The sequence below is a fragment of the Lissotriton vulgaris genome, chromosome 10 (genome assembly GCF_964263255.1).
Source record: "Lissotriton vulgaris chromosome 10, aLisVul1.2, whole genome shotgun sequence".
In the NCBI taxonomy this organism is placed as follows: domain Eukaryota; kingdom Metazoa; phylum Chordata; class Amphibia; order Caudata; family Salamandridae; genus Lissotriton; species Lissotriton vulgaris.
The window spans coordinates 17,266,585-17,279,838 of NC_141698.1; the positions used below are offsets into that span (position 1 = coordinate 17,266,585).

The 13,254-nt window shown below is 45.6% G+C and overlaps 1 protein-coding gene across 2 annotated transcripts in view; it reads right to left on the reverse strand.

Annotated features, from left to right (window-relative positions):
* LOC147684339 (rho GTPase-activating protein 4-like) overlaps positions 1-13,254 on the reverse strand; it is a 222,074-nt gene that overhangs the window by 85,495 nt on the left and 123,325 nt on the right. For both annotated transcript variants that reach the window (XM_086940241.1, XM_086940240.1), the window contains exons 3-8: positions 10,261-10,423; positions 9,705-9,767; positions 6,919-7,095; positions 5,950-6,078; positions 1,086-1,307; positions 283-384 (exon numbers count right to left, since the gene is read on the reverse strand). In XM_086940241.1, the coding sequence (XP_086796367.1) occupies positions 283-384; positions 1,086-1,307; positions 5,950-6,078; positions 6,919-7,095; positions 9,705-9,767; positions 10,261-10,423 (856 nt within the window). The remainder of the gene's footprint in view (positions 1-282; positions 385-1,085; positions 1,308-5,949; positions 6,079-6,918; positions 7,096-9,704; positions 9,768-10,260; positions 10,424-13,254) is intronic.

The window sequence follows — 13,254 nt, forward strand, 5'->3', positions numbered from 1 at the left end:
AGAGGTTCAAATCCAGGCAGCTCCACTCAGCCTTTCATCCTTCTGAGGTCGATAAAATGAGTACTATTGAGTTGGGTAACAATAAACATCAGTTATTCAGCACCAAGATACCCTTCTGGGTGCACCTCCGCTTCACAAATGCACGTTACGTTGGGTTATCCTATGCATTGGTTTTTTCCACAGTACCAACACAGGGGGAGCAGTGGAATAGCACATAATGAAATTGACACCCTAGGGGCGGCATGCTGCGGGCCGCCTGTAATGCACAGCCGCGAGCCCTACCTCCTCTGTCATGATGTTCATGGTGGACAGTCGAGACTGGATCTGCTGGAAGCGAGTCATCATTTCATGGCGGAAGAGCGCCTCCACTCGGACCTCGTACACCTTAGGAGAAAAGGAGACTATGAGTGGAGCCGAAGTGGGACTATGCGACTTAACTGCACATTATGTAATCAGTGTTTTTATAGCGCCCTAGTCACCTCTGAGGGTATCGAGGGGCTTGTAGCCAGTGGGTGGCTGGCACCGAAGGGCTTACTTGAAGAGCCAGGGATTCAGCTTCTTGGAAAGCTGAGAAGAGAGGAGGTGGCTCCGAGGTGTGGTGGGAGGATTCCTGCACAAACCGAAGCACCACTCCAATAGGAGCGGAGAAAGGAAAAGATCCTTTTTCTATTATAACCCTCACACACCCTAGTAGTGTCATGCTTCATCATCGGGCTCCCCCTGACTCCTAAAGGTCAGGGGGGGCTCGACCTTACTCCAGGGGCTCTTATGAAGACAATTAAATAAGGCGCGTAACTTTAAAAATAAATATTCCTCATCCACTCCCGAGGTAGCCCTTTATTGGTGGGGTGGATGGGAAAGATTAAAAACTATATTAGGGGATGACCCTTGGTGTTCCATGTCCTCCCCACAGCCATGGAGGGATCCTGTTGTGATAGTCAGGGACAGCCCGTCCACTTCTAAGTTTCTCCCCACACCACACGGACACCCCTAACGTGGAGGCCATGGGTGGCCCTGCCCAGCTTTACAAGGCCCCACACTACTCCCAGACACCTCTTTTGCAGCAGAGGAGGTGACGGACAAACCTCATCCCCCTCGTGGGGCTGGTATTCGAACTTGGTGGGCGGACAGAAGGCGGTGCTGCTGGCCTCCATGATCTTCAGCTTGTCTCCCTGGGGGTCGAGGCTCTCCACGGCCTGTTCGATGGCGTGTAGACCCTCCTGACGTGATGACTGGACGCGGGACTCGGCGGACAGGTAGGCCTTCAGGGTCCTGCCCAGGGACAGGTGGAAGCCAAGGTCGCAGCACTGCAAGGGGGAGAGAAGAGGACACAGGGTCTGTCATTGACTGGCGATAGGAGACGGGGACCCCCGTCACACGCCATAGAGATATAGAAATATACGGACAGGGACCAGAAGACGGGTTTCCAACATTGAGCTCAAGAGAGAGGGCACCACAGATCCCAGGCATACACTGATCAGTAACTGATCACCGAGACACACAAACACACACAACCAACCTGACACACAAATTAAAGGACACCCACAGCCCACATTGAACTATGGCTGGCAACCCTGACCCCAGACTCTTACTGACCACAGGCACATACTGACCTTAAGAGACAGGACACTGCCCATCAGAGGAATATACTGACCATGATGATAGAGAAGTGCCAGCCACTGATCACCGAGACAGACTCATACAGCCACCACCCCAAACCAAACTGAAGCCCACCTCCAGTCCCCACAGAAGGATAGGGCATCACTGACCACAGAGACACATACTCTGCCAGTGAGAGCAGCGCCTCCCACTCACTATACAATTACATGCGCTTAAATGCCGAGAGAACCTCAGTGATGGCAAAAATAAACATACTGGCAGCAGAGGGGCTTGGCATTCGGTGTAGCGAGCTGGTTACATAGTTTAAGAGGGCCCTCACTGACGGCTCAGAGGAGCCAGCGTTAGGCACATCAAGCTATTGACTAACAGTAATAAGAAGAACTTCTAATTAGGCACAGCGAGTTGTTGACATTTGGTAGAAGAGGACCCCTCACTGGAGGCCACAGCAGAGCTGGGACTGGACACAGCAAACTGTTGTTGTGCGACAGACGAATAACCCTTTCCCTGAGCCCTGGAACTTATGATGCAAGCAGGTTTTTGAGCAGAACAGAAGTGGCTCCGCCAGACCCTTAATGCCACCTTCTTCACAGGTTGGATGGGAGCTAAGAGCAGCCTGAAAAATGTTTTAATACCTAACCCATAATGCACCGAGCGCACGAGCTAGCCAAATGAGTTTAAGCCACTCCATTTAGTTATTGGGGGGGATTCTCCTTCATAACCACAAGGTCGAAGGACTGAAGTCACAGTTTTCAGGCTGGGTGGCATGAGGCTGCCAGCCCTCCAGCCCCTCAAGGTCAGTCCTTCAGCTGGACAACACTGTTTTTAGCCACTTATGCAGGACATTTGCAATTTTGCCTGCATTTCAGTGCAGGTTCACTCTGGACCTCCGAGCTTTTTTAAGACTTCCAGCGTATGTTACTGCAACAGCGAGTGGATGTGCAATGTTTCTCACCCAGTCTTAATCTTGTGCCCACTTCCCCCCGGGCTTCCTGTCCTCTGCCAGGAAGCGAGCCCTGCGGTTTCAGAGCAAATCTTTCACTCTCAGCAGAGGCGAGGCCGATGGGTCAGCCCCCAGAGGGGAGCTTTTGAACAAGACACCAAGAGGCATCTTCAACCCTCTGCCCCAAACACAGATGGCACCTGCCCCAGGGTTAGGAGTATCTGTGCATAGTCACAAGAAGCAGAACTCATGAGCCCGCCGACAGTCGGTGCGAGAGCAGACACATCCCTCCACAGCCCATGTAGGAAGAGCTGCTCTGGATAAATACACTGAATACCTAGTTGTTCTGCGAGAAGCACTAAAAGGGCAACATTTGCAAAAAGAGTATCTCAAAGAAAGACTGGTGGTTTGAGAAAGAGAAGTCACAGTGAACAGCTGTGACAAAAGAACAACTTACTCACCTTTAACAATAGTTCTGCTGCAAAGGAACATTAAATGACCCAATTTTTGATAAAGCACATCCCACTTTCAACATTTTACAAACTAAAAGTATAACTGTTCCCTGTGGTGTCAGGAAGGGTATCAATGACATATCTGCCAAAGTCAATTTAGTGTCCTTTTTAGAACTTAGGGGGCAGAAGGCTCCAGGTTGAACTATAGAGGATAATCTTGTGGGACAATTATTTTTTTATTATGATAACTTTTTTACTTGAGCAGAATTTTCCAGAAGAAGCGTGTTTGGTCAGGTATACCAGGGGAAGAGGCCTCAACGGAGGGGATGTCTGAGAGCTTTCCACCCCGCTCCTCTACTTTCACTTCACCCATGGACATTCTTAGAAAGCTGGTTTCTTTGCACTCATTCATTCTTACTCATCTTTGCCTTATTTTATCTACTTCTTAACCACAAATTACTCATCATGTTCACCCTTCTTCTTCCTCACCAACGGCTTCTAACTTCATCATAGAATTATCTGAAACACGGACCACGGTTGTTCCTTTTCCCCGCGCCCCGTGGCTACTTCCTCTTCTTCGAAGACCTTCGCATCTGCCACTTTCTTCTTCACAGAGATAAATGAAACTATTCCACCGGATGGCCTCCTCAGCTGTACTCATGAAGCTCCTTTTTCCACCACCCTTGATCCCTTTTAAACCTCTCTCTTTCTACAACAGTATTCCCCCTGCCTACGAATCCACGGTTGTCCTCCCTCTTCTCTCAATCACTACAAACTACCACTGATGCCTCAGCATTACCACCCATGTCCTCCACTCTGGTACTCTCTCTTCTCCCATAATCGCTTGCTCCAAAACTCCACCCAGCTCCTTTTCATCGTCTTTGCTTCAGAATTCTCTTCTCTTCTGGACTCTGGCAATTCTCTGAATACTCGATGGGAACTTTCTTCACCGCATGGGACACCAAACGCTCCTCAACTGGCCTCTCTGTCATTCTATCTTTATACCATGTGGAGGCGCTATGAGATTCTGCTTCTCCCTCACTCCATTTCTAAAACTTAGAACCCCTGGATGTAACCAGAAATAGACTTATTGCAGATATAACTGTTCCTCCCGGACACAACTACGCAGCTCAAAACCCTAATATCTCGATTGAAATAGCCAGAATCACATTGGAGCGTTTCTGTCCCAAAGGATTATGAGTGACCACCAACTTGGAGGGACACACCAAACCTCAGGTCACACCACACACTATAAGAGTGATTCCTACTTTTAATAATTTGTAAAGCTTCAGGTAGAGCCCATCAGTGGATAACAATACATAAAATATACTTATGTTGCATCTGGAAAGGCGCTGAAAGATTTTGGGGTTCAAGAAAATCATGACAAGGACCTCTGTGATCCTCTCTGCCTCTTCAGAGGAGTCCCCGAAAAAGAAAATGACCTCTGTGGCAATGCAGGGCAGCCCTCTGTAGCCTGGCCCTCCTCACCCACATGCGAGACAACGTGTACCGTGTCGGCTAGTTACTGCAGAAGAGCCACAGAATGGTATTAACTCTTTGGACTTCATCCGCGCTCCATGGTCTAAGATCACGTGAAGCGCCAAAATTCCTATAAGACCTTACGGCTTCCACAATGAAAACTGCAAATGGATCTCTCAAATACAACTTTGATCGCATTTTTTTTTATATAAGATCAATATTGGCTCTGCGCTCCTGCTAAAAGTTACTGAAATTTTATTCACTTTCCAGCTTCATACACGGCAGCGATACCCAAGACATCCCCTTAGGCTGATGGCCGCCCTGGTCCGGATCCGTTTAGCACTAAAAACCCTTTGTGTATTGCCTGCTTTAAAAATTACTCCCTTCCTCCTCCTCTCCTTACCTACTGACCCCCTCACTGTTCATATTCCATCTACCCCTCAACAGAGTCATCAATGCATTAGACCCCAGAGCTTTGCCTCCAGCCCCTTTGAGAAGTGAGGCCTTGTGAAAGAAAAGGTTTTTGGCTATGACAACATTTGGAGTTTGGATACCAAAATCATTAAAAAAACAATGCTCTCACAAACAAATAAATTCCTTTTTACTTTAGATCTAGTCTGAACTTCCTGCCCGGAGCCCACAGAAGCAGCCGGACCGTACACATGTTTGAGGGGAGGTCTCTCAGCCAAAAGAGGCGGCTCGATCACAAGCCATTGCTTGCATTTTCTCAGCCAGTAATGTTGCCTTGATTGTTGATTCCTCCGTCTTGCTAAAATCTAATCTTCAACGTGACTATTTTCTCTATACCGTACCATAGGGAGACTCCGCAGTCGGGACGGAGATCTGCACATGGCAAAGTATAGGGAAACAAAATGTATTTATTTTGAAAATGAATATTACAACTACTTTTATGTTAAATATTAATTTAAATTAATTGCATACATTTAAATATAGAACAAAATTAATGCATGCAATAGCACTATTAAATGAATTTGAATCAAACTTTAATCAGTGGAAATTCTGAAGTTTAAATTAAAATATAAATTCCTGCCTAAAGATTTGCTTTCAATATGCGTTATTAATTATTCAAAATGATGTATATAATTCATTAAAATTAATATCATCATTTTTTAATAAAATATATTGTTACATTATTTTTAAAATGTCAGAAAAGTTTATTAAATGTTTTATACTTAAATAATAAACATGTATATATTTATATATTGGCTAATTTAATTTATATTTAATATATTGTTTTATCTATTTTAAATATTTTAATTTATTTTAACATTAATTCCTATGGAGTTTATAGGAGAGGGCCCCCCCACCCCGGTGCCATGTTTACCTTCACCCCGGTTTCCCCTCCAGGGAGTGTGTTGAGTTTCCCCACTTTTTTGTCTCCCTCGTCTTTTCTCTCGCTACTTTCCTACCAAGGGGTCCTGTACCTCCATTACTCACGTCGATGAGGTCGGCCACGTCATGGATGTAGTAATTGTTCATGGTGGCGTTGACGGCGTTCAGGTTCAGGAGGTAGTCGTTCCGCGCCTTTGTGCATTTCATCTTGTTCTCCAGGTACTTGGTCTGCCTCTGCAGGAAGAGTGAGAACACTCATGAAATGAGGGGGGCCACAAGGTGCAGAGAAATCAAACGATTAACCCAATGACACAAAGACTAGCAGATAACTTGTGAGGCATTTATATAAATGAGTTAAAACAATACAATTCACAAAAACCCAGCACTAACCAAGAACCAATGGCGAGTGCCTCTAGGCGTCAAGGTGAGAAAAGGGCAGGAAGGTGGCCTCTGAAAAAGCAGCAGGAATGTAATTTCATCCTTGTGTGCAAATTTCACTTGTGTAGTCCACCACTGGAAACTACAATTTTGGAGTAAGACGGTAACACTGGGGCTGAGAATCCTTTGACAGCAATGACACAGGCAATCAGGGTATCACTCTTTTTTGGTGGAGTATGCATTGCCACATTTCGGTGTTCAGTTTCCTATCTTACTCCAAACAATTAAGAGACGTCTATATCGCTTGCAACACCAACAGGAAATCGCTGCCTTTGTTTGCACATTCTACACACCAACGGGAAACTACATCAATCAACAATCAATATTTTCAACTTCCTCATTACTTAACCTATCAACAACAAAAACCCTCCCTTACTCTCTCACTGGTCACTCACATAAATAGCTCACTCTCTAAGCTATCAATCATCAATAGGTTGACTCTAACATCTTTTCAATGTGTTCAATACTCAATAGGTTGCTTTCTCCCTTTCAATCGAATTCCAAAAATAATATCAAGTCCATCTGGAATATCTCCAGAGTCTCTCCCTAATGGCTCCTCCACGTGAAGGTCAGCACAGAGCACCCCTCGTCCGCCTTGACCACTTCTAATCCGTCGTTGATATCTGGTCGACTTACCTTTTCCACCAGCTTCTCCCCCTTTTTCAGGGAGCTCCGCCTCTGAGCGCGGTTCTCGAGGCTGATGGTGTGGTCCACAGGCTTCCCCGTTCGTTTCTCCTCCTGCTTCTCTGCCTCCTTCAACTTGTGCTCGGCATACAGGCTCTCGCTGTGGTACTGCTGGTACGTCTTCATGGCCTGGGCCACAGGGGAGGAAAAAGGAAAAATGAAGAGAAGGGAAACCTCATTGATCATCATGGAGTCTCGCATCACATCCCTGGACTAATTCTTATCACGCATCTCCGGACTAAATGACACAGAACATCAATGGAAGGAATCTCACAGAATATCTAGTCTAGATCACTCTCACCGTATCCAGACTAAGGACCCAATTAAGATCTCGGCGGGCAGGTTACTCCATCAAAACGGTGAGGGATATCCTGTCTGCCGAAATATGAATCCCATAGGATATAATGGGATTTATATTTGGGCAGACGTTGTGACGGATTAGCCCACCCACGAGATCTAAATCAAGCCTTCAATGTCATTGTTTGTCTCCAAACTAAATATCAACGATTATCCTGGAACATCCCCGGACTAAATCTAATAGATGCATACATTCTCCAAGCCCTCAATGAGTCTAAATGAGTATAGTTATATGTAAAACGTCCATTCAGACATCCCGGCTTCCTTTTCACATTGCCTTTGTCAATAATGTTCTCCATCAGAAATATCACTCCTTGCCAACAATACAGCTCCTTGCCAACACGTGTTATGTCTGTTTATGTAAAACAAGACTTCATCCGGGCTGAAACGTAAAGCAATGGCATCATACGGAATGTGGGTAAGTCATGGGATCTAGGATTAAACCCGTCTCCAAGGTATTTCATCCAAATCTAATGGATGATCTCCAAGCTAAATCTGATCAAACAAATATAGACTCATTTGTCTTTAATATTGGTAGGATGGGGGGATGAGGGGGTGTCAATGATAAGTAACATGTCCTTGGAAATTTAACGTACTTCTCCTCAGTATGGGAGTATCCCCCGGCAGGTGAACCCACGTCAAGACCAGAGCAGATCAGGTATTTATATTAAGCAAAAGGATTCAAACATTGCTGAACTCAAACTACCTTAAAATCAAGCAAACTAAGAGTTATTTAAATCAAAATCAAGGTTCCACATGACCAGATCACACAGAAAAAAGTGTAACTATTGTGGCTGCCTGGAGAGTGATTGTGTACAATTACATAAAACCAACATTGAGGCAACAGAATTCATGAAGATTGATTGCATCAATGAAATGTTCTACACTAGCGTTCGAGTTATATAAATATGTCTATCTGGGTCTAAAAAGCCAGGCCTTCACATGATTTTTTAAGCTAGTGCTAAGAAAGAGAGACCGCTACTAGCTCATCTTCGAAGGGGGCAAAAATATTATGATTGTCAAGACATCTAACAGCGATACACCGGGCTGATAGAAAGAGATTAAAGGAACGCTTCTAACCTTCACATTGTACACTCCGAAAGAACAGACTGAAGTGACGGAGGAACTTTGATCTGATCAACCAGGTGTTAGATAGGAAAACACAGTCAAAGGCCTCCATTTGTTTTGAAAGCAGCTGACGCTGCACAATTTTCAATCCCACCAGACAACAATCAAACTATTTATAAATTGTGCATCAAAGGTATTCAAGGACAAACGAAATACGAATAAAACCACAACGCCCGCCACAAACAGAAGACCATCCTATCAAAATGATCTACATAAGAGATTGTTCAATTTTTCACCTCACTTGATATTGGAGACCTTCCAAGCAAATCTAAACCCTGGAGAACAAGGACACTGATGATCAGAGACTCTGAAAGTCTAAAATAGAATTAGACAAACAAGTGACCTTTATTTTAGAGTCAACCTTTATTTTCACAGGCTATAACACAAATGACCACAATCACTATTTTGGCTAAGCGCAAAAAATGTCAATAAAAGACAGATGGGGATATTGAACTACTGGAGGGAGGTCGCGCTGCCCCTTACTTCTCAATAACTTTTTCAGAAACCATAATCATTGAAACGGGAGTAGAACCATTATGGAAAAAAGCAGGGCTCTGGTCAGAATAGATGTGCGGCATTAACAATCTTTTTTAAGATTTTAGTCAGCTCCATGTCCGGCAATTACCAGTGAATAGTTTACCTAAACCAACACAAGCTTGAAAAACCAGCTACAGGTATGAGAAGTTACGGGAGTCAGTGAAATTGTTAAATCTATTCACTCACTCCCTTTTAGGATAGTTCAAATTGTGGGTGTTCTTTTTGCACAATTTTATAAATCTTGTAAAACTAGGTTCATTTACAATCTGCTCCATCAATTTCTCAACTTTTCTGCAACAGACGAAGCAAAGTTTACACCTGCTGAGGCTCTTATAGTATCCACACCCAAAATAAAGGAAAATAAGTCCCTGCAAGGTACAGACCAATAACATTGCTGAATTCAGACTGCAAAATGTATAGAGCAATATAGTTTGACATTTTAATGAAAGCAAACGTGGTAACTAAGAACCAAATCATGTGCCACCTCACCGCAAGGCAAAAATAGGAACATATGATTTTTTTTTTAACAGGACAAGTAGATTTCTGAGGCTTTTTGTCCCTTGGACAAGTAGATATTTTATAAAATTCCACACCCCTGTACAATTGGTATGATTTCCGAGAGTAGGAGGGAGAACTGCAATTCTCACAATGATGGTCTAAAAGAGGTTGGGGGCGGGTGGGGGACTGTCCAAAAGACAGACTTCTCTGGTACTTACGGCCTGGACCTCCGAGATGGTCTTCAGCAGCTCCTCCTGCATCTGCAGCCCCACATCTTTACTCTGCAGGAGAAAGGATGCAATGATGTAAGCTCTGGGGAACAGAGAGAAGCAGTAGGAGGAGCCCCACATGGGAGCAAAAGCAAAGATGAGCCCTCAGCAGGGGGGACAAGGGGATTTGAAAAGGAGTGTCATGCAGAAAAAAACGAAAACAAGAAGAGATTCTGCAGAAGAACAAGGGAAAACAGGAGGAGCAGCCATGCAAGACAACAAGGGAAAACAAGGACATGTGCTCTGCATGGGAGCAGGGAAAAACTAAGGCCAGCTCTGAAAGGGAACCTGAAAAAAGATGCTCTGCAGGGGATAATGAAAAACAAGATATCCCTTGCAAAAGAAAAGAAGAATAGGTGCTTCCAGGGGGAACAAAATACATTTAAGAGAAGGTGTTGCCTACTTTTTGGAAGTTCAGAGGCCTAAGTGCACCAGCAAACATTCACCAGTTCTGCAATAGTCAGTGAATTAAAGTCTGAAGAGTACAGGTGTAGGTACAGCTTACCTTCTTGGACAGGCGTGCAACGTCCTCGCCGATGTGCGTCAGACGTTGGGTGAGGAAGCCAGTGTAGACCTCACTCAGGGCCCCGTGGTCCCGGCTCTCCTGCCGGGTCTGGTTCAAGATCATATACCAGCAATTCACTGGAGACAACAGGTTCTGGTCCTTCCTGGGGAGGGAAGGAGAGACAGAAGGGAGGGTGTGAATGACCCTGCTGCCCTCTCTTTAGACACTCACCTCCCAAATAAAGTCTGCTGGCTCTCTACCCACCATCCTTGTTCTCTCTCTGACCGACCCAAGATTCGAGGTCATGTGTTTGTAACACACCAAGGGCGTCAAAAGTTTTTTTGCAGAAAAACACGTCTGATGGGCACTTGAAACATACTTCAAGACTTGTGTTATTGATTGTTCAGAAGTGTTCTCATACACCCGCAACCTGGCAATATCAGGCCGATAATACCCTTGTTTTGCCCTGAAGAAGATTATGTTTTGGGATGAAACGTGTTGGTAGTGTCCCTGTTCCTATTTTAAAGTTAAGTAAAGAAATAAAGAATGAACATTAGAATGTACGCGTCTAATAATGTTCTGGATTCGATGACTAAATATTCTTTGCAACCCTGAATCTTGACTCTCTCTGGGATGCAATAGTCTCCTTGTAGACTCGAAGTAATGCTGGTCAGTGTGATCGTCCAAAGTGCTAACAAGCACACAGGGTGCTATGCAAACAAAAGGAGGGAATGCTGAATAAATCATACATTCACCCCCAGTCAAAAGACCTGGGTTAAATCCATCGTTCTTTTGCTCACCATGCCACCCCAGTTTAGACCCAGCCATATGCAAATCAGTCTTGACCCTGTGCCTCATGGGAACAGTCCAGACCACATTGTAAAGCAAACAGGGGCACGCTGGTCCAGTCCCAGTCCATTGACACCAGAACCAGGAGCACCACATGCGGATCTAGACCATGTGCTCCATAATCGAAAAAAGCAGTTATTATACTAGCCAGGGTAAGTGCTGGTAAAGTTATCATGGGCTGAGGAGACCCCCTGCGGATAGGCATGGGCCGGTTCAACTTCATGCATGGCAGCCGCCACACCCCGGGATCTGGGACTCAGGGGGGCATTGTGAGATACCGACAGCACAACAACTGCTTCAGGGTCAGTGTGGAAACGTGCAAGTCCAGCCATCCTTAATAAGTAAAGGCCTCCACTCTTGAGTGCCCGAAGCAGGAGATGAGTGCGTGGTTTGCTTTCGACTCTTGTTCAGGTGGGGTGCTTGCTGTATTTCTGTAGCAAGTTATTTTATGAGATGGCCTGAGTTGGTGGTACTTCTTCCTGTCCCCCCCCCCCACCCCACCCCAGCGCAGGACACAGAGGTCAAGAGCAGAGAAGGAAGTTACACCCCATGGTTAGCTGTAAATTTCTGTGGCATGGCCAGAACTGAGGGCGTTGACGTCGAACCTCAAAGCCGGTGCTGTCGCGACTGTGGACGCAGGACAGACGAGGCCTAGCATCTCCTTGTTGGGTGCACCAACGAAGAATCTGGGCTTCCCCGTAAACACCGAGGTGTGCTTTGGGCATTGTGTACTCTACTTAGGTGCGTATTTAAGTACTGTTTAGGGACAGGCCTGTGAGATTGAAAACTCTCCTCTGGAGCTAGAGGGCCGAGGGAGAAGGTTTATCTGCACTTTTGGTCGAAAGAGGAACAACAGGCCAACCCCAACAGAGAAGTTAAACAGGAAGGAAGAGACATGCGTGGTACACAGTCACGGCTGAGTCCGCAACACTGACACGCCACAGCAAAAATACTCCTTTTCAGATGCAGTGTCACAAGAATCACATTTGGAGTTGAAAACTTTGTGTCAGAAGCCCCCTCTTTTGCGGAAGCAAGAGGATGGCAGAGAACCTTCATGTATGCTGTGGAGCAGCCTCTATAACTCCCTGGCCAGGCAGGCAGCACAGGGACAGACCGAAGAGCTCTTCAAAGGGTCCTTGTTTCACTGTCTGGTAGCAGGGGCCGAGCTCAAGGCTCACTTTGGGAGAGGGGCCGAATTTGTGGGAAAGGGCAGGGGTTAACAATTGATATATGCAACACAGCTAAAACAATACATTATGCAATAAACAGATCAAGTTTATTAAAAAGGGAAAACGTATTACACAACAAAAGCCATAACAGCTAAATGGAGCAAACTGGTTTTAAGCATTTTACTGCAGTTCAATGGAAACAACCATTAAAAGAGCAGTTTAAGTTATCAAATGTTGACTTATGATCAGAAACATTACTGAGAGTCAACAGGGTTGTATTCACTAAGACTGGTAAAGTTGGGTTGAGAGTTAACAATTAACTGAGGTGCAGTAGGAAACAGCCTTTGTTCTGGAGCTCAGTCATCACTGGAGAATGAAGCAGGAAGGTTGTATCCAATGAGGGCTCTCTGAGATCCAGCATGCTGATTGGGTCATTGTGGTGCAAAGGGTGGAAGAAGGTCAAAGGTCTCCTTCTGGGAGAAGAGGCCTCTTGGTGATCAGTTTAGCACATGTGGTCGGACACAGGGTGGAGGTTTGACTCTTCCCTTCTCCGTTTGCAGAGAGTCAGTGCGGGAAGGACTTCACCCCGTCGTCTGTAGAATTGCTGCAAAGGGTCTACATTTTTGGGCAGTACGGTGCAACTGAAGGGCCAATTTAACTTAACGGCACTTGTTTGAAAACCACAACGGAGCTTTTGCAGAGTTTGATTCCAGCAAATAAGGAAGAAAGGTCGCTTCAGCTCCCGCTCACTCATCCAGAGGACAGAGGGCTAAAGGAATGGGCAGGCGAAGGAGCCGCGTCTACTGAAGGCCTCGGCCTCCTGGTCTCCCTGGACGTCACAGCTACCAGGCCAATCAGGCTTCTCGGCACTGCCGCTTTGAAAGCAGACAGGGTCTCTGCAGCAGCAAAGCCCTCTCCGGCCTCTGCCAATAAGTCAAGGTTCTAGCAGCTCCGTCCAGGAGGGACTCAGTTTCAG